The sequence below is a fragment of the Lucilia sericata genome, unplaced genomic scaffold (assembly GCF_015586225.1).
Source record: "Lucilia sericata isolate MDLA Ls3-8-SP2 unplaced genomic scaffold, ASM1558622v1 Contig000986F_arrow, whole genome shotgun sequence".
In the NCBI taxonomy this organism is placed as follows: domain Eukaryota; kingdom Metazoa; phylum Arthropoda; class Insecta; order Diptera; family Calliphoridae; genus Lucilia; species Lucilia sericata.
The window spans coordinates 1-25,826 of NW_023994969.1; the positions used below are offsets into that span (position 1 = coordinate 1).

The 25,826-nt window shown below is 29.8% G+C and overlaps 1 protein-coding gene across 1 annotated transcript; it reads left to right on the forward strand.

Annotated features, from left to right (window-relative positions):
* The first annotated feature begins 127 nt into the window (after positions 1–127).
* Positions 128–24,756, forward strand: LOC119609465. Its single transcript, XM_037964266.1, has 2 exons — positions 128–783; positions 23,846–24,756. Exons 1-2 carry the CDS (start codon positions 564–566, stop codon positions 24,658–24,660), a joined length of 1,035 nt encoding a protein of 344 aa, XP_037820194.1. The 5' UTR covers positions 128–563; the 3' UTR covers positions 24,661–24,756.
* Positions 24,757–25,826: the final 1,070 nt, after the last annotated feature.

Sequence of the window (25,826 nt, forward strand, 5' to 3'; positions counted from 1 at the left end):
ACTAAATTCATTTGTTCTCTTAAAATTTGAAATAAAGAAAATTAACTCTTAATAATTGTAAGAAAAATCTTATTTACAACATATAAAATAATTTTTATCCAGTTAGAACCTAACAGTTTGATGACTTTTGTTTTCTAAAGCGCATGATTGACGACCGTAGATCAAAATAGAAGTAATTGCAAAGCTAAATTTTGCAACGGGTGTTAAAAAAAAAGCAAGAAAAAATTAAAAAAAAAAATACTTTTTATATAAAATCAATACAGGATTAAATAGTTACACTCAAAATAAAGAAAATAAATAGAAAATTTCGATAAAGTTGTTTAACAGGATGTAAAAAGCTTTATATTTGAATATTAAAATGTTGCTGCTGGTGTAGCTTTTCTTCGCCTCTTACAAAAGCGGAAATGTGTAATTTTTCATTTACAACTTGAATTTTATGTTTATTAAATATATTTTTTTTTTCAAAAAATTAAACACTGTGATTAATTAAGATAATAAATTAATAAGTAAAAAAAGTAATAATAAAATAATTTGAAAAAAATCATTAAAATATTTATTACATAATGGTGAATTTTAAAAATTATACGCGTTTAATATTATATTTGCTTATATTTGTATGTGATTTAACGGTCATTTTAACGTTTTCTTTAGAGAATCATTCGTTAAATGTTTATAGTAATGAAACGCTTACATTAAATCATACTAAACAACATTATGATCGTAAAACGGAAAATATTGATAATAAACCTAATGATGATGATGATGTTAATGATAATAAAGATGGTAAGTTTTATAAATTAATCGAACAATATTAGTTAGCTAAAACAGCGGGTTATTTTTATATTTTTGATATTAATAACTTTTTTTTTCAGTAATACTATTTGAAAATATGTTTAATTAACTAATATGGTTAGTGTGCATATTAATTTTATATGCGAAGAAGTTTCAAGCGTTAAAAAGTAAAAGTAAATTAGATAATTTGTAGATTATATTTAATACAAATAAGGCACGCTAATTTTATAATTAATAGCTTCCCAGTTGGAATTTACTTAACATGGGGTTTATAGTTTAAATATTAATATTTTATTTGATATATCTGCTGGCTTTCAGATATAAGTATTAACTAAAAGTCCATCAAGATCACTTTTTCCTTTACATGAACAATTTTGTATAGTGATCTGTGAGAGAAATTTTCTTTCTATGTTAAGAAACTCAATTTCATGAGTGTATAACCTTAGAATTTTCCAATTAGTATTTCTCGGAGGAGGCTTTTTGTCCTCCTCTAATTACTCAATGGAATTAATGTTATTCTATCCACAGTTCTATTCCCTCGTTAAGTTTTTATTTATCATCCCTCGTTGCATTAAGAGGTTTTACCTTCGTCACCCTGCAAAAATTGAGACTACTCCGGGTGTAAAGAGTATTTCTCAAAGGACTAGGACTGGTTCAAAACTAATTAAAATATATGGAAAACCATACTCCATTGCCACCTAATCCATCCATTCATGCATTACATCGGTGTAATCCCAAATTAACTCCCTTTCTTAAATTACGGGGATTACATGATCCGTTTAGTAGACCCACGTAATACAGGCTATGGACCAGTTGTTTTAAAAAACTGTATTACATAGGACTACTAAACAGATCATGTACTCCAATAATGATTACAGGGAAATAGTTTTTGGATTACTTAAATGGATCATGTACTCCAATAATTTTTACAGAATAAGTTAACTTTCTCAAGCTCCCTTCCCTTTATAAAAGATAGTTTCGCTCTTTGAAAACTGATATAGTATTATTAGAACAGTTTTATTTAGAACAGTGTTTACAGTACAGGTTAACTTTCTCAAGCTCCCTTCCCTTTATAAAAGATAGATTCGCTCTTTGAAAACTGATATAGTATTATTAGGACAGTTTTCTTTAGAACAGTGTTTACCTAAAGTAATATTCAAGACAGTTTTCTTTAGAGCAGTATCTAATCAAGACAGTTTTCATTAGAATAGTGTTTTCATAGGACAGTTTTCTTTAGATCAATGTCTATTAAATACAGTTTTTTTTTACACAGTTTTATTTAGCATATTGTCTACACTGGACAGTTTTCTTTAAATCTATGTTTACTCATGACAGTTGGTCTTTACACAGGACAGTTTTCTTTTGAGGGGTTTATTTAGAACACTGTCTACACAGGAAAATTTTTTTTGAACAGTAGGTACTCAATACTGTTGTAGTTAGAACAGAATATTCCTTAGACAGTTTTCTTTAGGTCAATGGCTTTTCAAGACAGTTTTCTTAAAACAGTGTCTAAACTAGACAGTTTTCTTTTAAATATAATATTCCTTAGACAGTTTTCTTTAGATCAATGTCTTTTCAAGACAGTTATCATAAGAGCACTGTCTACACAAGACAATTTTATTTAGAACCGAGTAGTTCTAAGACAGTTTTCTTTAGATCAATGTATATATAAGACAATTTTCTTTAGAGCAGTATCTACACAAGACAGTTTTCTTTTGAACAGTGTGTAAATTAAACAGATTAAAACAGATTAATTTTAAGACAGTTTTCTTTAGATCAGTGTTTACTAAAGACTGTTTTGTTTAGAGCAAAATCAATACATTTTTCGTTTGAACAGAGTATTTTTAAGGCTGTTTTCTTTAGAACATTGTCTACACAAACCAGTTTTCTTTAGAAGCGCCTATATTCCAGACAATTTTCTTAAAGCAATGTCTGCTCAAATCAGTTTTCTTTATAACAGTGAGCAGTCAACACAGTTTCATTCAAAACTGAGTTTTCTTAAGAATAGTGTCTACTTACCCTTGTTTTTCGGACAGTATATACTCAAGACAGTTTTCTTTAGAACAGTGTCTGTACTAGGCATTTCACTTTTGAACAGTGTGTACCCAAGACACTTTTATTTAGAACATATTATTCTTAGAGCAGTTTTCTCTAAACCAATGTCTATCTTAAGCGGTTTTCTTTAAAACATTATATTTTTTAAAAGAGTTTTTAACAGTATTTAAGCAGATTTCATTTGATCGGTGTTTATTCAAAACAATTATCACGAGATCAGTGTCTATTTATACTATCACTTCCCTATTACTTAGACAATGCAAGAAGGATCTATCAAGGCTGAGTCGTCTGTCTGACGTTTCTCTTGTTTGTGTCCCTACGCATAGGGACTGTTATGAAAATGAACAAGCAGATGAACTTGCCAGAACGAGATCCGCTCTTGATATGTCCAACGCCGTTTCAGTAGTGTTAGGTTTTATCAAGAGCAGTATCCTCAGATTCTTTATTCAATAGGTAGAATAACAGAGACACAAGTAAAAGGGCCAAGTTACTGTGGACCTCTTCAAATGAAAAACGCACAAGACACCTTATAAACCGAAGTAGGCGGGATATATCTAGGTTGATAGTAGTTATATCAAGACACTGGGTGATAGGCAGACATGCAAGGCTCCCCTTCAATGAACAATGTCGCAGTTGCAAAGACAGGGAAAAGTAAGAAACGGTCTTCTCTGTGAATACCCTGCCCTAGCCGTTAAGATAAACTGTTTTCTTGACAGTTACTTCATATCTAAACTTGGTAAGATATCTGGATCTAAGCTTAATGATATCCAGAGATGAAGGCTGAATCTATACTATACAATGCTACATCGACTCTACTAGACAGTTCGCGTGTAGGGAACTACCACGTTAACAAATCAGCCAGTGTCTTCACTCAAGATATCTTCTTTAGAAAAGTGTTTTCTCGGTGTATTCTTAAGACAATTATATTACTATGTTTTTCATAATATTTACAAAAATTTTGTTTAAAATGCGAAATCTTTTTTAATCAAACAGTGTGTACCCAAGACACTTTTATTTAGAACAGATTATCCTTAGAGCAGTTTTCTTTAGACAAATGTCAATACAAAATCATTTTCTTTAAAACATTATCTTTTCAAAGCAGTTTTTAACAGTACCTAGGCAGTTTTCATTTAATCGGTGTTTATTCAAAACAATTGTCATTAGATCAGTGTCTTCACTAGAATATTTTTTTTGTAGAAAATTAGTTTTCTTTAGATCAGTGTCTCTTAAGACAGTTATCTTATAATACACACTGAAAATAATCCATGCTTAACTTTATGTAACTACTTTTTTCGTAATATTTACGAAAATTTCGTGTAAAATATGAAATATTTTTTCTAATTTTACGAAAGTATGAAAACTTTTTGTTATATATTTTTCGTAAATTTATGTTAAATTAAACATAGTAATAATATTAATTACATTTTAATTAAATAAAACTTTCGTTATATCTACTATCATTTCTTGTAAAATACGAAATATTAGATAATCAAATCCTTTTCTAATTTCACGAAAGTACGAAAACTTTTTGTAACATCTTTTTCGTAAATTTAAATGGATGTCAAAAATTTCCTTAAATGTTTAAACTGTGAAAAATTTCTTAAAGTTGCAATCAATTTTCACGTTTGTAATCGCTAAATCAAAAAACTTGCACATTGACTTGTAAATAGCAATAAATGACATAATTTCAATTGTGACATAACTCAGGCAAACTTGTAAACATTTCCAAATCCAATTTTGATTGTGTTTTTTTTTTATAAACCCAATTTATGGCAGATATTAAATTAAAAAAAAACCAAAACATAAATAAATTAAATGATTTTGATCATCTGAAAAAAAAAACAAGATAACATCTTCTCTCATAATTTAAAAAAACAAGCAAAATGAAAATTTCATTAATTTGTGAAGCCTTTACCGAAGTATTTATTTCCAAAATTTTGCATAAAAACATAAATTACAGTTTGGTGTGGTTTCTTTTACGATATTGAAAAATAATTAGGGAATAATATTCAAATCATCTAATAGATTAAATAAAAAAAAAAAACATGTATAAAAAATTTATTTAAAAAAAAACAGTGTTGACAAATTTAAAATATGCGACAACAGTCTGGTACTAATTGTAAATTTATGCACTAATAAAACACACATGGACAAACAATTAAAATACCACAAAATAAATAAATAAATCCGACAGATAGTTTATATGTTAAAAGTATTTTAATTGTTTAAGGTTTATTTTAAAATTTTGTTAAATTTATTTATGTAATAAAACTTAATAGAGCATTATTTGTCACACTGCATTATCAAAGATCTAAATGAATTTAATTAAAAAAAAAAAAAAATGTTAAAACATTTTGTTGTAACAAATTTTAAATTAATTTTTCTACAAGTTTTAAGCTTTAATATATTTAAATCGTTTACTTTTTTTTTTAATCAGCTTTTTTATTTTATTTCAATTTAAATATATTTTTGTTTAAATTCGTTGTTATTTATGTAATACCTTAACTATTACAAAATTTAACTGGAAGATGTTTACTATTAAATTAGGTTTTATTTTTTTCTTTCTTTCTTTTTCCCCTTCTTTCTTTATTTCTTTGCTTTAATTAAAGTAGAGAAATGTGTTTTTTTATTAAGCCCCACAAATCTCTTTTAAGTTAAAAACTTCCAGCAGCCAACTTTAAAATTAAACATAATTACGTTTTTTTTTAAACCACTTTCATCTCCCACATAATTTTGTTTTATATCTGCTTCCGTATTAAAACTAATTATGGGTTTTATCGCACTAAGAAAGAAACAAAAGTAATGCAAAGAAATTAAATTTTTTTTCGCGGTATTTTTCTTTTATTCGCATGTTGTGTGAACTTTTATTTGTGGATCAGTGTGTCATGATGTCAGTGAGGTATCTGTTTTTTACTTTTGCGTTGTAAATAAAATTAGATTATCTGTTGAAGTTACAGTGGTTGTAGAGAAAGAAAAGTAACATTTCTTTTCAAATATCTAGGAGTTTAAAGATCGCAATATTTCAAATTTATAAATTCATTTGATATTTTTATCGATATTTCAAGAAAAGGCAGCAAAAACGAAAGACTTAAGACAAGAACTTTTTATTTTGTTATACCTTCACATCACTTTAGTGGGGAGGGTATATTGGGTTTGTGTTGATGTGTGTAACGCACAATAATATTGGTCCTATACCCACCTAGAATCATTTTCTGAGTCGATTTAGCTATGTCCGTCTGTCTGTCCGTCTATCTGTCTGTCTGTCTGAACATATCAAACTACAGGTCGTAATTTTGAAGATAATTCAATGAAATGTGGTAAATGATCTTCTATAGTCCCAGGGACGAAGCCTATTGAAACGATCGGTTTATTACTCAACCTAGCCCCCATACAATCAAACTACAGATCGCAATTTTGAAGATAATTCAATGAAATTCAATTGAATTTGCCGCCGAAACCAAATTTCATTAATAGTGTATAATAAGAACAAAAATTTATGATATATGTTCGTTGTTGTTTTCACAAATAAACTTCTTTGGTGTAAATGTAGCATGTTGTTGTTTTTAGTGTTTTACTAGGTAATGACAAAAATTCATATTTTCAAAGTTTATTTCGAAATTTTGCTCATATTTCCTTTTAGCTATGAACCGATTTTTTTAAAAGCAAACTTCCTGAAAGTATGTGCTATAGAACTATTTAAGACATGGATCCCGAAGATATCTTGGGTCTTCAAAAAATTGATTTCAACAGATAGACAGACATAAAGATGTGTTAAGCTTAAAGAACCTACTATCTATAACAATATATACACTCTATAGGGTCAGAAATTTTACCCTCTTACGAAGGTGAAAATAAATGTTTATAGTTCAAAACCTTTTATCGTTTTGAGCTTATTTACTTCAATTACCTATTTTTATTAACAAGAAATATTCTTCTCGTATTTTAGCCTTCCCTTTGCCCATATTGATTTTACCCTACACCACTCTATTTACATTTACCTTAAAGTATCAATAATCTGGTGGACTGCTTTAGACAAAAAGTGCAATATCAAACTGCTACAGGGAGTTCAGCGTACATGCTGCTTGGGTATAAGTGGTGCCATGTGTACTACTTCAACCAAGGCTCTGGAAATGTTGCTAGATATTCAATATATATTTAAGAAATGAGGCGGCGCTTACAGCCGAAGGGCTCTTTACTTTAGACGAACTGGCCAAAAGCGGTTATAGAATACGTCATTAATTTATACTGGACACAATGGAAGGTTATACACAATCACTGGATGTGCCTGATCGTATACCAGACACAGAATATGTCGGAAACTTTGAAACGCTGATCCCAGATAGAATGTCTTAGTCAAGCGGAACATTAGAGCAAATTCCATTGGGAATCCGTTGTTACACGGATGGTTCTAAATTGGGGGACAAAGTGGGGCTGGATTTCTATATTGAAGACCCAGAAACAGACAAAATCATAACACAAGTTTCCAGGCAGAAGTACGAGCAATAACGGAATGCGTAAATTGGATTAGTATAAATATGGCTCCCACAGCGCTTAATATATTTACCGACAACCAGAAGGCAATTAGGGCGATATCAGGCGATAGAATTAAATCTAAGACCGTATTGGATTGTAAGAAAGCTTTAACTGAATACTCTCCCAGGGAAGGGAGCTCGAGGAAGTTAACCTGAGAAACGCAAAACCATCTTGGAATAATGAAACTGTGGGTAGAACCACGAAGATCCTTTGGGGTGACCCTGATGAGAGCAAGACGAAAAATCTCCTCAAAATGAGCAAGTCTGAAGTTAGTATGATGGTACGTATTCTGAGTGGACACACAGGATTACAAGCACATCTATACAAAATTGGACGTGCGGATTCAGACGAATGTAGAGCATGTGGAGAGGACAGTGAAAAGAAATAGTGGGCAATCTACATTATTTCCCAAATATTAATTATGAATGTTAAAGAATTTTTTTTTACACAGTTTTACTCATTCCAAATATCAAACAAATCTTAGCAATAGATCAATATTTGTGTAATATTTCTGCCTTAAAACTGATCATTTTTTGGAACCTATCGTATTTTCCCAGGACAGATAGACGGACGAACGGGGTTAGATTGTCTTATTATATGATAAAAACACTGCATACGTATACTTTTTGAAAAAATTTCTAAGCTGGCGGACGGACGGACGGACGGGGTTAAATTTTCTTAAAATATAACATGGACTCAGTATATATTTAGGGATCTACAACTTATATTTCGATATATGTTTTTATTTGAGAGATTTTCTAAATTAAAAAAATTTAAATCTTATTGCAAAAATGTCAAAAATTTTGTTCAGTTTTATTTTCATTTACAGCACAATAACACCCACAGTCATTAATTGTTGTAATTTTCTCTTTCAATTGTTAATGTTGACGTTGTTGTTGAGGATGGCATGTCTGAGACTTATTAAACTTTATGCTATTTTTAGTTATTCACCAGATACTCCAAGCAATTATTCATTATGAAAAGTAAAATGAAGATTTGTTTCTTTTTTTCGCTACATGCCACACAAAATTTCTTTTGTTTGCTAAAAACTTTAACAAAAAGTTATTGTATAAAAACTTAGAGTTTTTTATTGTTTACAAAAATACTGCGGTTGGCTGTAGCGTTGTACAAAGAGCTAAGATTATGTGTTGGATATTTTTTTCGGTTGTTGCTTAGCGGGCGTGTGAAAGCTGTTGCACATGCGCATGAAAAAAAACGCGTTTTCAGGTTTTTTATACTTCTAACAAGACTTTTTTAGTTTTTATAGTTGTATGACTCAACTTGTCGGCTATTGTATAGAGTTTTATGTTGTACATAGATACAGGTTTATTGCTACATGATAATGTTTAATTTTTTCTGTTTATTTTATATTTTTTTGCATTACGAAAATTTTAACAATTGCTTAATTTTGTTTGGATGAATTTTTTCGTTTTTTTTTTTGGTATTTACTGCACAAGAGGGAATAATCACTGGATTTTTATTATTTCGCTTTTTTTTTGTGGCATGAAATTCTTTTGTTAAGCGTTTGAAAAACTTGCTTGGATAAAATATCTCAGCTACATCTGCTGTTTTTTGAAACTAATGAGTAAAAAATTGCTAGAAAAAAAATCGGATGTTTTTAATAGCTTATAGTTGCATAGAGCAAAAACGAAAAATGTCTTTTAATGAAATGTGTTTTGCAACTTGTTTAACTTTCAAATATCAACAATATTTTAAGAGAATAACAAAAAACTCTGCTTGATATAGTAAATGGAGGGTAATTTGTATTGCTTAAAGAAATTAATAATAAATTTAGGCTTTTTATACTCTAAGAGTGTGATTAGATAAAATCTAAACAAAATTTTCAAATCAAACAAAAAGTTTATGATCAAGCCGAAGATAAAAGTTTAAGCTTTTATTAAGAAATAATTTATTATCAAAAAAACTATTTATTAATGACAATTTTGATTTTACATAAAAAAACTATGTTTACACCATAAACCTATGATTTGTTTTTAAGATAACTCTCATGATATATAATGTCATTTGATGTTTAAATTATTTCAAAATTTATCTTTCGCTCTAGTTAATAAACATAACAATCGAACAAACTTAATTTTCACAACAAAATTTTTATTGTATTTTTAACCACTGTAGGCCGTTTTTTTTTTTTCATTTAACACTTTATAGCTCAAGTTTGACATTAATCACATTGTGAAATCGATAACCACCATTAACCCATTTAAAATATCTATTTCCATCAAAGAAATCCAAGTTACAAAAAAAAGTTTATTTAACCATTTTTACACTTACTTAAGTTAACAAATTATATCAGTTTACTTTTTTCTCTATTCTTCATTCAAAAATTGCATTTTACTTTTATTATGATACCCTAACAAACAACAAATTTAATACATTTTAAAAAACTATAAACTTTTACAATGAAAACCGGTAGACATTTATAATAAACACCGTTCAAGCATTAAATCAATAGATCAATATTTACCAACATTTACAAATCGAACGACCAGACATCTCCATCTGCCAGACAGTTACCGAGAAGTGTAACTTAAATTGTTGTTTAAACAACTTTGTTAAAGTGATGTTGCTGTTGTTGTTTTTGCGCAATTATTAATACTTTCTCCGGATTTCCAGTGTGATCAAATAGAGTATTACAGCTACAACAAAACCAACAATAATAATAGCAACGACAACAACAATAACAACAACTTTGTCTCTATTAACAGCTGTTGATTGATTTTTGTTTCTCTGTTGTTTATTTTTCTGTTTTGTTGTTAATAATTTCAAGTTGTTGATATTTTAAATGTCTTTTGATGCTTTTAAGGAAAATAAATATTTTGTTAAAGAGTTCAATGACTTTTGGATGATGGTTAAGAAAGAAAAAAGTGAAAGATATCTTTTTTTTACATAATATTTCATAAAACTGATCTAATGTCCCAAAAATATAATATATATTGTAGTATAAGTTGATATTTGAATCAGAGGTTGGTCTCCCGGCAAATCAATTCACTAAGAAAAATAATTAATCATAATTATGAACTCAAAACCCCTATTCGGGAGGTTCAGTTGCATGGGGCCTAGGTGAAACCGATCTTAGCCATTTTCCAATAGGCTTCGTCTATGGGACAATAGAAAAACATGTACCAAATTTCTTTCCATTATCTTTAAAATTGCGACTTGTAGTTTGATTACATGGACAGACGTACAGGCAGACAGACAGACAGACAAAATTTCTTTCCATTATCTTTAAAATTGCGACATGTAGTTTGATTACATGGACATACGGACAGGCAGACAGACGTACAGGCAGACAGACAGACAGACAAAATTTCTTTCCATTATCTTTAAAATTGCGACATGTAGTTTGATTACATGGACAGACGGACAGGCATACAGACAGACAGACAGATAGACGGACAGATGGACATAGCTAAATCGACTCAGAAAATGATTCAAGCAGAATCATTTTCTGGGTATAACCCAATATACCCTCCCCACTAAAGTGATGTAGGGTATAAAAACGAAATCTATATATGGGGAATTTCATGTCAAGTGACCCAACTCAAAAAATCGATTTTGACGAAATTTGCACTAAGCTCTATTGGTCAAGAACTGCCGGACTTAAAGGGGGTCAAAGTTGGACATTTTGGTCATACAGGGTTTTATTAAAAACGAGTGTAACTTTTCACCTATTGGTCCTAGCAAAAATTGTCCAAAAGGAGTTCATATAGGGAATTTTATTTCCCATTCCCAAGAAAATCTTAAATTACTGCATCTGAAGAAATATAACAGCTAGAGTCTTCATTTTTTTCGGAGGCACTTTAGCATCAACATGGATGTTAGTTAGTTTGAAAGGAGGATGTATATACATCAAATCCGAAGAAATACACCTAGGCCTCTATCGGGCCTGTTGTGCGCTCCTTAACCAGTGCCTCAGGTGGGAATCGAACCCACCACATCCGGTCTACCAGATTACAACACTAACCACTAACCTACCGGAGGCCACTATCAACATGGATGTTTAAGACAAAAAAATGGGCGGACTAGCAATAGGAGGCATATGAATTAAATGTAACAAATTTATTAATCTGTGAAACCATTGGAGATAGAATCTAAAGAAACTGGTACCTCCCATTAGGGTTCTATAAATCGATTTTTGAATAATCGAAAAATCAACCTTTTGTCGAAAAAAATCGAAAAGTCGAAGTCGACTATTTTGTTCCAAAAAAGTCGAAGTCGACTATTTTGTTCCAAAAAAGTCGATAACTCGACTATCGTCTATGAAAAAAGTCGAAAAGTCGACTTTGTAAATAAAAATCGAAATAAGTCGAAAAGTCGAAAAAAGTCGGAAAGTCGAAAAGTCGAACAAAGTCGAAAAAAGTCGAACAAAGTAGAAAAAAGTAGAAAACTCGAAAATAGTAGAAAAAAGTCAAAAATAGTCGAAAATTTTAAAAAAAGTGGAAAAAAGTCAAAAACTCTAAAATAGTCGGAAAAATTCGAAAAAAGTAAAAAAATAGTTGAAAAAAGTCGAAATTAGTCAAAAAGTCGGAAAAAGTCGAAAAGTCGTAAAAAGTCAAAAAGTCGACTATTTATAAAATACTAAAAGTCGAAAAGTCTAAAAGTCGACTTTTAATTAAATGAAAAAAAGTCGAAAAATCGACTTTTCATAAAATGCAAAAAGTCGAAAAGTCGACTTTACGTTTCAACTATAGAACCCTACCTCCCATATAAATTGAATATAAAAATTCGCAGATCTAAGAAACTATTAGCGCTAAAATTTAAAAATTTTGCACGAACTACTTTGACAGTCATGTGAATATTTTAATGATTTTATTTAGGAAACTATTGGAACTAAAATATTAAAATTTTGCACGAAGAATTTCAACATCCATGTCAACATTTTGCGGAAGAATGGGCGGTCATGCATATGGCACCTTCCATATGAATTAAATACAAAAATTGGTGTATCTAAGAAAAAATTAGAATCCTCAATTTCGCACGAAGAACTGTGTCATTCATGTGAATATTTGCGTAAAAATTGGCAGACTTTCAATAGGGGTTTGGTAACTCCCATATGAATTAAATACTAAAATTCGTATATCTGGGAATCTGTTAGATCTAGAATCTTCAAAAATCGTTAAGTGTTTTTTTTATTTATATTGACTTTAGGGTAGCAAAGCACAATGGGTATAGCTAGTATTATATAAAACTCAAAAAGTACCAGTCGAAAAAAGAAAAAGTACTAAAAATAGTCCACGATAACACCCAATTCAAATATAAAGTACCAAAAAGTCTCCTGCTTAATTTTATGTTTCCATGGTTCAATATAATAGAATACCCAATCGAAGAAAGAAAAAGTACAAAAAATTGCCGGAGTCACAAATAACATTCCATTACTATATATATTTTATCTATTTTTTAAACACAACAAGTTTACGACTGAAAACAACAACAACAATATGTAGCATATAACAAAATAAAATTTTAAATTTTAACCAGCATCCACTGCGTCATAATCATTAATATATGTCATAAACACCCTCATGTGTATAACATGTATAACATATTCTGCAGGATAATTATCTCATAAACTACAAATAAACACCATATAATTAAATTCTAACGTGAAATATTCTAACACAACAACCATAATTTGTATACAATTTCATTCTAAACATTAAAATAAATGTTAAAGTAAAACCGTAAATAAATTGTATCACAACAAGTGTTAAACAAAAGAACACACACACACAATTAAAGTTAATAATGTTTTTTTTTTTACTTTTTTCGTATTTGATTTAATTAGAAAATCATGACCCGGAAGATCTTTAACATGAGCAAAAAAACTGTAGCAAATAGAATAAAAACATATAAATCAATTTTGTACACAAATGTTTCAAGGTACTAGAAGCAGAAAACTACAACATGAAATGTGAAAAAAAGCACAAATCATTCAAAAAATCATACACTACAACTGTCAGTACCTTAAATAAGAGTGACTTACTGTCAGTCATAAAATGAAATGGTTTTGGTATTTAGTTTTTATTTTTACAGTTTTGGTTTGTGTTGTTTTTTTTTTCTTTCGTTCTTCAGTTAGTACACTTGTTAGTAGGTACCGACAATAGGCATTGACAATGATCGTTAACTTGTTGAAATGTGAGTAAATGTTGTTAACTAGAGTTAAGTTAAAATTTTCCCATTTAGTGCCATTTGTTACATACGTAAGTTACAATAGTTTTTGTTAACTTCTTAACATTGTAAATTTACGATTCTAGCTTTTTATGTTTACAACAATCGTTATTTTCCTTTAGTTAATAGTCCCTGTTGTAGTTAGTAGAAGTTATTATCATTCTTGTTTAGTCGTTTCGGTTGTTAATTGTATTTTAATACTAATATAAAACAAATATAAAAAAGCTGGTGCTTTAAAACAAAAAACTATATAAAACTATTAAATGTCTGGCGTTAAAATCTAGTTACTGTTAAGTGTGATAGAAAATTTATGAAACATAAATTCAAAAAAATTGTTAACCTTAAAGTAGTATACAATTTTTGATGTGATTTTTGTCAAAAAACAATATGAAGTAGGTTTTTAGTGGCAACTGGAATTTCTAGACGGTAGTCTAGTCTATTGACGGGGAATATTGAATCTGCACAATAGACAAGAATGTGATCTTGTCAATACATCATAATGTGATCTAGTCAATATACTAGAAAGTAGTAATCTAGTCTCTAGATTAGATCGACTAGATCTCTGAACTGAACTAGAACTGAACTAGAACTGAACTAGAACTGAACTAGAACTGAACTAGAACTGAACTAGAACTGAACTAGAACTGAACTAGAACTGAACTAGAACTGAACTAGAACTGAACTAGAACTGAACTAGAACTGAACTAGAACTGAACTAGAACTGAACTAGAACTGAACTAGAACTGAACTAGAACTGAACTAGAACTGAACTAGAACTGAACTAGAACTGAACTAGAACCGAACTAGAACTGAACTAGAACTGAACTAGAACTGAACTAGAACTGAACTAGAACTGAACTAGAACTGAACTAGAACTGAACTAGAACTGAACTAGAACTGAACTAGAACTGAACTAGAACTGAACTAGAACTGAACTAGAACTGAACTAGAACTGAACTAGAACTGAACTAGAACTGAACTAGAACTGAACTAGAACTGAACTAGAACTGAACTAGAACTGAACTAGAACTGAACTAGAACTGAACTAGAATTGAACTAGAACTGAACTAGAACTGATTATCAACATTAACTAGAACTGAAGTATTAATTGATTTAGGCAAAGACTAGAAGTTGATCTAGTCTATAGACCAGTCAGTAAACTGGACAGATGTGCAAAATAAATTTTATTTTTTATTCAGAAAAGTATGCTTAAAATTTTCTTGTACCAATTATTCTTTGTCAGCTTGTAAACTGACATTGTTACGATAATAAAGTCTCCTTCGGAAAACTGACTTTTATGTTATGTGCTCATAAATTGTATTACGTATAAGTTTTATGGAAAATGTCATAAAAAATATGCAGAGTACGTATTCTATTTAAAGTAAATTTAAATTTAATGTTTCCTTTTCAAATAAACTGTTATGAATTTATATCGTACTAATAAAACTAAAATTAGGAACCGTATGAAAAAGGTCGCATGAAATTCGACTTCAAACTAAATATGGAGTTGAAAACATTACCCTTTTATAAAATGACCTTGACTTGTATTAAATTTGACCTTTGTTAAATATGAATGTTAACAAATTTGTTAAGAAACCTATTTGTAAGTCTATGAAAGAAAATTTTGTCTTTTTAAACATAATGCAAAAGTTTTGATTGTCGATTGTAATGAGCCATGTTTTTTTTTAATATTTATTGTTTATCAACTTTGTGTTGTTTGTTCGATTTATTCAATATCATTTATAACTTTATCTATAATTTCTATTAAGATCTCGTAACAAGTTTATTGTCAATTAAAATTTTAAACAGTTACATTTTAATGCCCTGAGGCATTAAGTGGACAGAAAAAAAAACAATAAGACTTTAGCATTGACACTCTTTATGTATTTAATGTCTTTACTTAAAATGTTTCATTGATAGCATTAACATTGTTTTAAGAAATTGTAGCAAAATATTTAATTTAATTTGAGATAATTTATTTGTAAGGTTGTCTGGGGAGATCTTAATCTAAAGCGTTAAAGATACATCCGTTTAGAGATAATATTAAAGAAAAGGGGTTAAAATCATGGGACGATTAAGTGAATATGATTTGCATACAATGGATGGAATTGACAGTTTAATAAGTTTTTATTTTCACAGAGAAACTGTGTTAATACACGATTCACATATTTTTTAGAGCGATAGAATTAGATCCTTTGTAGTATTTGGCTTGATTTTTCAGAATTTTTAACTATTTATATTATAATATTCTAATTTAAACAATTAATTCCTATCTTGCCTTCTTTTGATGCAAACCTATTTTACAAGTTAATCATTTAACTAAATTTTATCTATATATATAAAAATGAATGTGTGTTTGTTTGTATGTTTGTATGTTTGAACGTTATAGACTACTAAACGGCTGAACCGATTTTCTTGAAATTTTCACAGCATATTCCTGCATGTCTGGAATAGGTAATAGGCTACTTTTTATTTCGAAATTTCAAGTGGGCGATGAGCCACGCCCACATTAAGAAAATATAAAATCCGTATATTTTAGATAATATAACAGTTAGAGTCCTCAAATTTTGTCGGAGCCACTTTAGTGTCAATATGATCATTTAGGACAAAAAGTAGGCGGACTAGCATTAGGGGGCGTGTTACCTCCCATATAAATTAAATACAAAAATTCGTTTATCTGGGAAACTAATAGAACTAAATTCTTAAAATTTAGCACGAAGAACTTTAACATCCATATAAACATTTTGGGTAATAAATTGGCGGACTACCCATGAGGGGAGCGGCACCTCCCATATTAATTAAATACAAAAATTCGTTTATCTGGGAAACTAATAGAACTAAATTCTTAAAATTTTGCACAAAGAACTTTAAGATCCATATAAACATTTTGGGTAAAAAATTGGCGGACTACCCATGAGGGGAGCGGCACCTCCCATATTAATTAAAAACAAAAATTCGTTTATCTGGGAAACTAATAGAACTAAATTCTTAAAATTTTGCACGAAGAACTTTAATATTCATCTGAACATTTTTAAGGAAAAAAGAGCGGACTTTCATCTGGGGGGCTTGGAGCCCCCATATGAATAAAATAGAAAAATTCGTATATCTGAGAAACAATTAGAGCTAGAATCATTAAATTTTACTTGAAGAACTTTGACATTCACCTGAACATTTAGAATATAACGGGCGGACTTTCAATGGGTTACTTGGTACCTCCCATATGAATTAAATACAAAATTTCGTTTAACTGGGAAACTAATAGAACTAGATTCTTCAAATTTTGAACAAATTATTTTAATAATCATCTGAATATTTTGGAGGAAAAAGGGCGGACTTTCATCCGGGGGGCTTGAAGCCCCCACATGAATTAAATTCGTATATCTGAGAAATTATTAGAGCTAGAATCTTAAAATTTTACATGAAGAACTTTGACATTCATGTGAACATTTAGAGAATAACGGGCGGACTTTCAATGGGGGGCTTGGCACCACATATATGAATTAAATACAAAATTTCGTGCATCTTGGAAACTCTTATATTATTCAAATTTTTTGTAGATAGATAGAAATTGGCGATAGATAGAAACTGGCGAACTTGCAATAATTTGCTTGACATCTTTTATATGTAACATATAATAAATCTGGTATTTATTTATACATATTCCTTTTAGGGTAGCGAAGCACACTGGGTATAGCTAGTTAAAATATATAAATTAACCTTTTATGTATTTTTAGACCAAAATATAAAATTTAGTAAAAATATTAAAAATATTCCATAAAAAACTAAATTATGGATATAAATAATGCAGTTTAAAAAAATTGAAAAAATTTTCAAAATATTTGACATTTATTCAAACACCAAAAAAAAAAAAACATCCTCTGATATTTTCGTGCTCTCGCAAAAAAAGAAAAAACAAATACCAAAGCCAGCATGAATCTGACAGACAACACTGCTGAAAAGACCGAGACCATGACAGAGACATAAAATCAAGAATTTTAGCAACAGACAAAAAAAATCTGCTGAAATTACAAGATCATTGAAAACATTAAATGCCAAATAAATAATTGTGATTATGCCTTGATATTAATGGTCAATTATCCATATGGACAAGAAGATGGAACTGCTGGCTGGCAATGGTTAGTGGTTGGTCGTTTTTTTTTAACGTTTAACTGACTTCTAACTATGGTTGTAATCAAGTTTTTTTTTTAAGATTTTTTATTTCTATAAATAAAGTTCTATGTTTTTTCCAGTTAATATTTATGTTTATTAGAAAAAAATTAAATAATTGTGATAGAGATTTTTTCAATTTATATTTTTATGACCATAATTAAAATGGTACTTACAGAAAACACCTTAAGTTTTAAGTCTGACTAGAAATAAAAATTATTTAATAAAAAAATATTATAATGACAATTATTTTAATTGTGGCAATAACCGCTGCTTTATGGCTTTAATAAGGCTTTTAGATTGATTGAAAAAAAAAAAATTATTTATGTACAAATTATTGATCGATTTTGACAAAAAGTTTTTTATGGAATATCATCAAACAAGGAGATATAGTTTTCTAAATCAGTTCTAGTTCAGTTCTAGTCCAGTTCTAGTTCAGTTCTAGTCCAGTTCTAGTTCAGTTCTAGTTCAGTTCTAGTTCAATTCTAGTTCAGTTCTAGTTCAGTTCTCGTTCAGTTCTAGTTCAGTTCTAGTTCAGTTCTAGTTCAGTTCTAGTTCAGTTCTACTTCAGTTCTAGTTCAGTTCTAGTTCAGTTCTAGTTCAGTTCTAGTTCAGTTCTAGTTCAGTTCTAGTTCAGTTCTAGTTCAGTTCTAGTTCAGTTCTAGTTCAGTTCTAGTTCAGTTCTAGTTCAGTTCTAGTTCAGTTCTAGTTCAGTTCTAGTTCAGTTCTAGTTCAGTTCTAGTTCAGTTCTAGTTCAGTTCTAGTTCAATTCTAATTCAGTTCGAGTTCAGTTCTAGTTCAGTTCTAGTTCAGTTCTAGTTCAGTTCTAGTTCAGTTCTATTCAGTTCTATTTCAGTTCTAGTTCAGTTCTAGTTCAGTTCTAGTTCAGTTCTAGTTCAGTTCTAGTTCAGTTCTAGTTCAGTTCTAGTTCAGTTCTAGTTCAGTTCTAGTTCAGTTCTAGTTCAGTTCTAGTTCAGTTCTAGTTCAGTTCTAGTTCAGTTCTAGTTCAGTTCTAGTTCAGTTCTAGTTCAGTTCTAGTTCAGTTCTAGTTCAGTTCTAGTTCAGTTCTAGTTCAGTTCTAGTTCAGTTCTAGTTAAGTTCTAGTTCAGTTCTAGTTCAGTTCTAGTTCAGTTCTAGTTCAGTTCTAGTTCAGTTCTAGTTCAGTTCTAGTTCAGTTCTAGTTCAGTTCTAGTTCAGTTCTAGTTCAGTTCTAGTTCAGTTTCTAGTTCAGTTCTAGTTCAGTTCTAGTTCAGTTCTAGTTCAGTTCTAGTTCAGTTCTAGTTCAGTTCTAGTTCAGTTCTAGTTCAGTTCTAGTTCAGTTCTAGTTCAGTTCTAGTTCAGTTCTAGTTCAGTTCTAGTTCAGTTCTAGTTCAGTTCTAGTTCAGTTCTAGTTCAGTTCTAGTTCAGTTCTAGTTCAGTTCTAGTTCAGTTCTAGTTCAGTTCTAGTTCAGTTCTAGTTCAGTTCTAGTTCAGTTCTAGTTCAGTTCTAGTTCAGTTCTAGTTCAGTTCTAGTTCAGTTCTAGTTCAGTTCTAGTTCAGTTCTAGTTCAGTTCTAGTTCAGTTCTAGTTCAGTTCTAGTTCTTTCTAGTTCAGTTCTAGTTCAGTTCTAGTTCAGTTCTAGTTCAGTTCTAGTTCAGTTCTAGTTCAGTTCTAGTTCAGTTCTAGTTCAGTTCTAGTTCAGTTCTAGTTCAGTTCTAGTTCAGTTCTAGTTAAGTTCTAGTTCAGTTCTAGTTCAGTTCTAGTTCAGTTCTAGTTCAGTTCTAGTTCAGTTCTAGTTCAGTTCTAGTTCAGTTCTAGTTCAGTTCTAGTTCAGTTCTAGTTCAGTTCTAGTTCAGTTCTAGTTCAGTTCTAGTTCAGTTCTAGTTCAGTTCTAGTTCAGTTCTAGTTCAGTTCTAGTTCAGTTCTAGTTCAGTTCTAGTTCAGTTCTAGTTCAGTTCTAGTTCAGTTCTAGTTCAGTTCTAGTTCAGTTCTAGTTCAGTTCTAGTTCAGTTCTAGTTCAGTTCTAGTTCAGTTCTAGTTCAGTTCTAGTTCAGTTCTAGTTCAGTTCTAGTTCAGTTCTAGTTCAGTTCTAGTTCAGTTCTAGTTAAGTTCTAGTTCAGTTCTAGTTCAGTTCTAGTTCAGTTCTAGTTCAGTTCTAGTTCAGTTCTAGTTCAGTTCTAGTTCAGTTCTAGTTCAGTTCTAGTTCAGTTCTAGTTCAGTTCTAGTTCAGTTCTAGTTCAGTTCTAGTTCAGTTCTAGTTCAGTTCTAGTTCAGTTCTAGTTCAGTTCTAGTTCAGTTCTAGTTTTCGAAATCTGTTTGATATAAATGAAGATTCCATCGAATTGTTCTATATTTAAGCAACAGGTTTAGTGTTTGCCAATGACAATTGTTTGAATTTTTTTTCGCACACACAACTTTATTATAAATCACATGTTGTAAATACGTTGTTTTCCATTTAATCGCATTTAAAGATTGATGTGTTTTTTAATTTGATTTTTTTTAAGTTTTACTCCAATACTAGTTTCTCATTATTGACTTGCTATGGTCTTGCTAATAAATGTTAACCAAAAGTGTAGCAAAAATCTATAAAACTAATGTTAAGGTTTTGTTTTTTGTTTCATTACAGTTTAACAAAGATCATGGTCGTGACTTTGTAACTTGTTGTTTTAGCTCTGGTGTACTCCGGCTCTAAATGTCTGGCAATACTATGAGCGGGAGTTTTAATTGAGATAAACAAAAGTTTTTTTCAATTGCCCACAAGACTAAAGTTCCATGATCGTGTGTGTGTGTGTATATATGTTTGTGTTAGAGCCGTGCTTTAATTACTTTTAGTTACAAACAAATAAAAATAAAATTTAAGTATGGTCAATATAAATGCAGTTGGGTTTAAATTCTGTAACGATTTGTTATAACTCAAAATAAAATGAAAAACTCGTGCCATTAGCTGTCAATCACATACAGTACAATAGTCATAAATTAAAGTGTATTAATTGTTGAAATATACAAAGAAATCAAAAGTATGCATGTGTTTATACAACCCAATAAACATCGATTCAAACCTGTGAATATTTTTGAAAATGTTCTTAACTAAATAATGTATTTTCCAAATTGTTTTCAAATTTTAAAGTTTAGCCTTTGAAATAAACATGATAATTTCAAAAAACGTTTAAAAAAATATAATGTGTGATATTTATAAAATTTTCAAAGTTTTGTTTTAATTGAACTTAGAAAAGTTTCTTTCAAAAAATAAATTATTTTAGAAAAATAAAAACAGAACATTTTTTCTACAGCAAGGGAGCGAAAAAACGTTAATTATAGGAGAAATAATCGGAGATATAAAAGAAAAATATGCTAAAATAAATGTATGAATGTTTTATTTTCAGGTGATGTAAAAAAATATATGAATTTTGCAATAGTTAGCATTATAATTAGGGTTTGAAATATGTATGAAAATAATAATAAAGAATACTTGAAATACGTTTGAAAATTTTTTTAGTTTCAAGCTTACCTCTAGCATTTTTTTAAATTTAAAATACAATTGAAAAATACGTTTGATTTCTAACTGCCTTTTTGTTTGAGAAGGCCATAATTTTCCATTTGAAAACAAAAATTTTCAAATTTGTTCTCAAAGGCTATGTATGAAATTTGAATAGGTTTTCAAATACATATTTACATCATTTCAAAGGTTTTTGCTTATTGGGAAGTATTTAAAATTAGATGAATATAAACTGAAACTAAACTAAAACTAAATGGAAGTTATTGGAAGAAGCAATTACTTTTATTTTGATCTAGTTTATACTGGGTCACAATTACGTTGTTACTTTTAAAAGTAAATCACTTTTGAGTGGATTTAGTTAAGGCATGATTTAGCCTTACCTTTTTGAACTCAGGCAATTCATTACTTTTGGTATGTTTAATTATGAAACGTTTTTAGTTATAGACAATTTGAATATCCACATTCAACAATTTCTTTTTAAAATGTAAAGGTTTAGTGCAATAATGTGATAAGTTATACAAGTGGACTTTTGATTAACAAATATTACATTGTGCAATATTGTTGAATGGAAATTAATCAAAAACTTACCTTGCAATAAAAGCAGCAATTGTTTAATCTGGAAAAGAGATTAAAAAAAATTTTTTAATTTTAGTTTAAAACAAAAATTTCATATTCAAAGTATGTTATTGTTGTGTTATTAGGTCCTATTTCGACCTAAGATTTATAAAGGGTCATAGTCTAGTTCAGTTTAAATTAAGTTCTATTTTAGCTCTAGATTAGTTCTAGCTTAGTTCCTGATTAGTTCTACTTCAGGTCTAGTTAAGTTGTTGTTAAGTTCTAGATCAGTTCTGGTTCTAATTTAGTTCTAGTTCAGTTCCAGTTCAGTTCTATTTCAGTTCTAGTTCAGTTCTAGTTCAGTTCTAGTTCAGTTCTAGTTCAGTTCTAGTTCAGTTCTAGTTCAGTTATAGTTCAGTTCTAGTTCAGTTCTAGTTCAGTCCTAGTTCAGTTCTAGTTCAGTTCTAGTTCAGTTCTAGTTCAGTTCTAGTTCAGTTCTAGTTTAGTTCTAGTTCAGTTCTAGTTCAGTTCTAGTTCAGTTCTAGTTCAGTTCTAGTTAAGTTCTAGTTCAGTTCTAGTTCAGTTCTAGTTCAGTTCTAGTTCAGTTCTAGTTTAGATCTAGTTTAGATCTAGTTCAGATCTAGTTCAGTTCTAGTTCAGTTGTAGTTCAGTTCTAGTTCAGTTCTAGTTCAGTTCTAGTTCAGTTCTAGTTCAGTTCTAGTTCAGTTCAGTTCTAGTTCAGTTCTAGTTCAGTTCTAGTTCAGTTCTAGTTCAGTTCTAGTTCAGTTCTAGTTCAGTTCTAGTTCAGTTCTAGTTCAGTTCAGTTCTAGTTCAGTTCTAGTTCAGTTCTAGTTCAGTTCTAGTTCAGTTCTAGTTCAGTTCTAGTTCAGTTCTAGTTCAGTTCTAGTTTAGTTCTAGTTGTTTAAATATTGAAGTAAAATGGTGATTTTTTATTGACGTTTTTGTTTTTGATAAATTTGCAACCTTAAATTTTCCGCATGTCTTCACATTTCGTGTGTGAGTTGACGGAAATGTTAAGTTCAAAATTTACTGTTTAACATTTTCCTACACTTACATTTATATTTATTACACATGTAAACATATTTGTTTTGTTTACAGATATGTGTATGTATATAGACATGATTTTTGTGTAAAAAATCAACAATGTAATTCGTAAAGTTTAAATAAAAATTGATGATTGCATTAAAAGAGAGTAAAAACCTATTAGGAAAAAGTATAACAAAATCTATATTGTATTCAAATTTAAAAAATAACAAAATGAGAAAACAATTTTGAAATTTAAAAAATTCTGAAATTCTTACAAATTAATTTCATTACAACATTATCATTACTATCTGAATTAAAATTTCTACTGGGTCATGTTAGTACAGACACTTCCATGTCATTATCAAATCGTATTTGGTAGATCTTAATCTTTACAACATAGTTTTTGTTATTATTTTGTTGTAACCAAAATGTTGTAAATATTGTGATACTTTTTCATAGTTAGCTTTTTGTATTTGTTTGTTGGTTAACTTAACATTACAACAGTTGCATAAAACTACCAATGACGATTTTTTTTTGTTGTAAATATGGTAGTTATTGGTTTTGTTTCTTTCGATATCATAATATTTTATGTCTCAATGAAGTTAAACATGAGTTTTCTTCGAAATTTATTATTTTGTTTTTGTTTATTTTTTTTGTTGCTGTGAGAAAATTGTACAAGTTTTAGTACTTTTCACTAGATGATTATCATTGATCTATGAATTGCTTATGACTTGTCGTTTTTTTTGACTTTAGCTATGACTCTCTACAAAAAAGCATTTTGTTTTTTTCTTAGATTAACAATCTTTTAGTTTTTTTTTTTTGTTTTCGATGTTAGTTTACAATACAATTGTAGCTATTGTTTTTAAGCTTCAATAAGTTTTTTGTCGTAATACTTCCTGTCAAGGTGTGTAAATTACGTTACTTTTAGATTTTGGTTGTTTTACTTTTGCAATAGGGGGTTTTAGTTTAGTAAGCACTAAGCAAAGACATTTAAACTTTTATAATATTATCATTCTATTTCTTTTATTTCAGCTAAAACCTTTAAAAACGCCACGGATTTGGCTATGGTGGCCACCGAATTTAAACGTTCTCAGCAACATTTACCGGTGGTTATAAAACCTCGTGGATTTCATTTGCCTAAGAACAGACCAGATCAACAAAAACAAACTGAAGCTCAACAGCCTGCCGCCCAAAACTACTACAGCCATTACTTTTCCGATTTGCCTCCCTTAGAGCATTCGCAACCCTATTTCCCACTAACTGAAGATCCCATTATTGCCAAATTTCTCTCGCAACAAAATAAACAATTGCAGCAACAGCCTAGACATCAATCGTTTGCACCATACGATGCGAGTATATTAGGCTCCGGCGATTTTGGCATACTACGAGGAGGCACTTTCTATTCCGCTGAAGAACAGTCCTACAGCAATGAAGAAGCCAGTGATTTCTATTATGGTGATGCTAGCAATACTCATACGGTTTCCTCTACCGAGGGTTTTATACAAAAATACACTTATCCCGAAGAGCAGTTTGCTCAATTTCGTGATTTTGCTGATTTGGGAACACCCTCCGATTCGGCTTTTTCTCAATATGTGGTAGTATATGCTGCTAAAAATGCCACTGCACCAGTAGCAGAAAGAAGAAATTCTAAGCCCAAAAATATTTTCGAACAATTGCAAGAGATTGATAAGGAAAAAGCTTTGGAAGAGAAGAAATTAAGGAAAAATCAAACGAATCCGAGCATTACCAAATTGAAATTGGTGAGAACAAAATTGTATGAAAAGAAATGGGTACAAAAGCAGCCGGTTAAAGTTCCAGATGATGATCCTTTAATAGCTTTAAGTTAATTTTTGACAATATATTTTTTTGTATTTCGATGTTAATTGGAATATTAAAATTGGCTGTTGGAGTTTGAAAGAAAATAAAAGCGTGTAATTTATTTTAAAAACAGAAGTAAAAATTTTTTACTAAACAATTTGATATATTTTTTTTTTTAAATTTCAAGAGGTAAGTTTTAGTAAAATCTATTAAGAATGAATTAAATTTTTAGTAATAAAATGGATTTTTAGTGAAAAAATTGATTTTTAATGAAAATTGGATTTTTAGTAAAAAATTGGATTTTAGTGAAAAATTGGATTTTTAGAGAAAAATTGGATTTTTAGTAAAAAATTGGATTTTTAGTAAAAAATTGGATTTTTAGTAAAAATTTTGGATTTTTAGTGAAAAATTTGGATTTTTAGCGAAAATTTGGATTTTTAGTGAAAAATTTGGCTTTTTCGTGAACCCTTTGGCTTTTTCGTGCACCAATTCACTTTTTCGTGACCAATTCGCTTTTTGGTCCCCCTTCGCTTTTTCGTGAACCCTTCAATTTTTGGTGCCACATTCACTTTATGGCGCCACAATTAAATTTTTGGTGCAAAACTTGGATTTTTAGTGAAAATTAAATTTTTGATGAAAACATTTTTTCGAAAAAATATGGATTTTTAAGAAAAATCTGATTTCAAAGATTTTCAAAATTGTATTTGTTAATGTACTAGTTGGTGCCTAAATGACTACTGCATACCGACTTCATTACTTTTAAGAAGGGTAGTAATGACTTTCAAATAATATATTATGTAAGTACTTACTTTTTAGCCTTAACATATTATTTTCGAACCTTTTCTAACACAAACGAAAAAAAAGTAATATGGACGTAACCTCGTAGTCAAATTTTTTCTCTCAGCATCACAACTTTACGCTCTATTTGTAGGCAATCATAGTAAGTACTTAATAACTCCCTATTGGTAAACGATCGTGTAGCACTTGACTTAAAATGCTTTTGTGTAAGTGAATTTTGGTCCAAGTTTTTGTATTGCGTTTTAGATATTACGATTGTGCCAGATAGCACAACGGCAACAGAAAAAGCAGAAATTCTTTCTATTACGGATTGAATTAAATGGAATTGAATTGGCCCCATCAGGCGCTGGACGAAAGCAATTAGGGAGCAATTAGCTGATAAGGTTAAATCGTAGAA

Bases quoted from the DNA above. Each gene is read 5' to 3' on its own strand.
- LOC119609465 (XM_037964266.1), top strand. From the start codon at position 564: ATGGTGAATTTTAAAAATTATACGCGTTTAATATTATATTTGCTTATA. The intron at 784-23,845 runs GTAAGTTTTATA...CTTTTATTTCAG, and splicing joins TGTTAATGATAATAAAGATG to CTAAAACCTTTAAAAACGCC.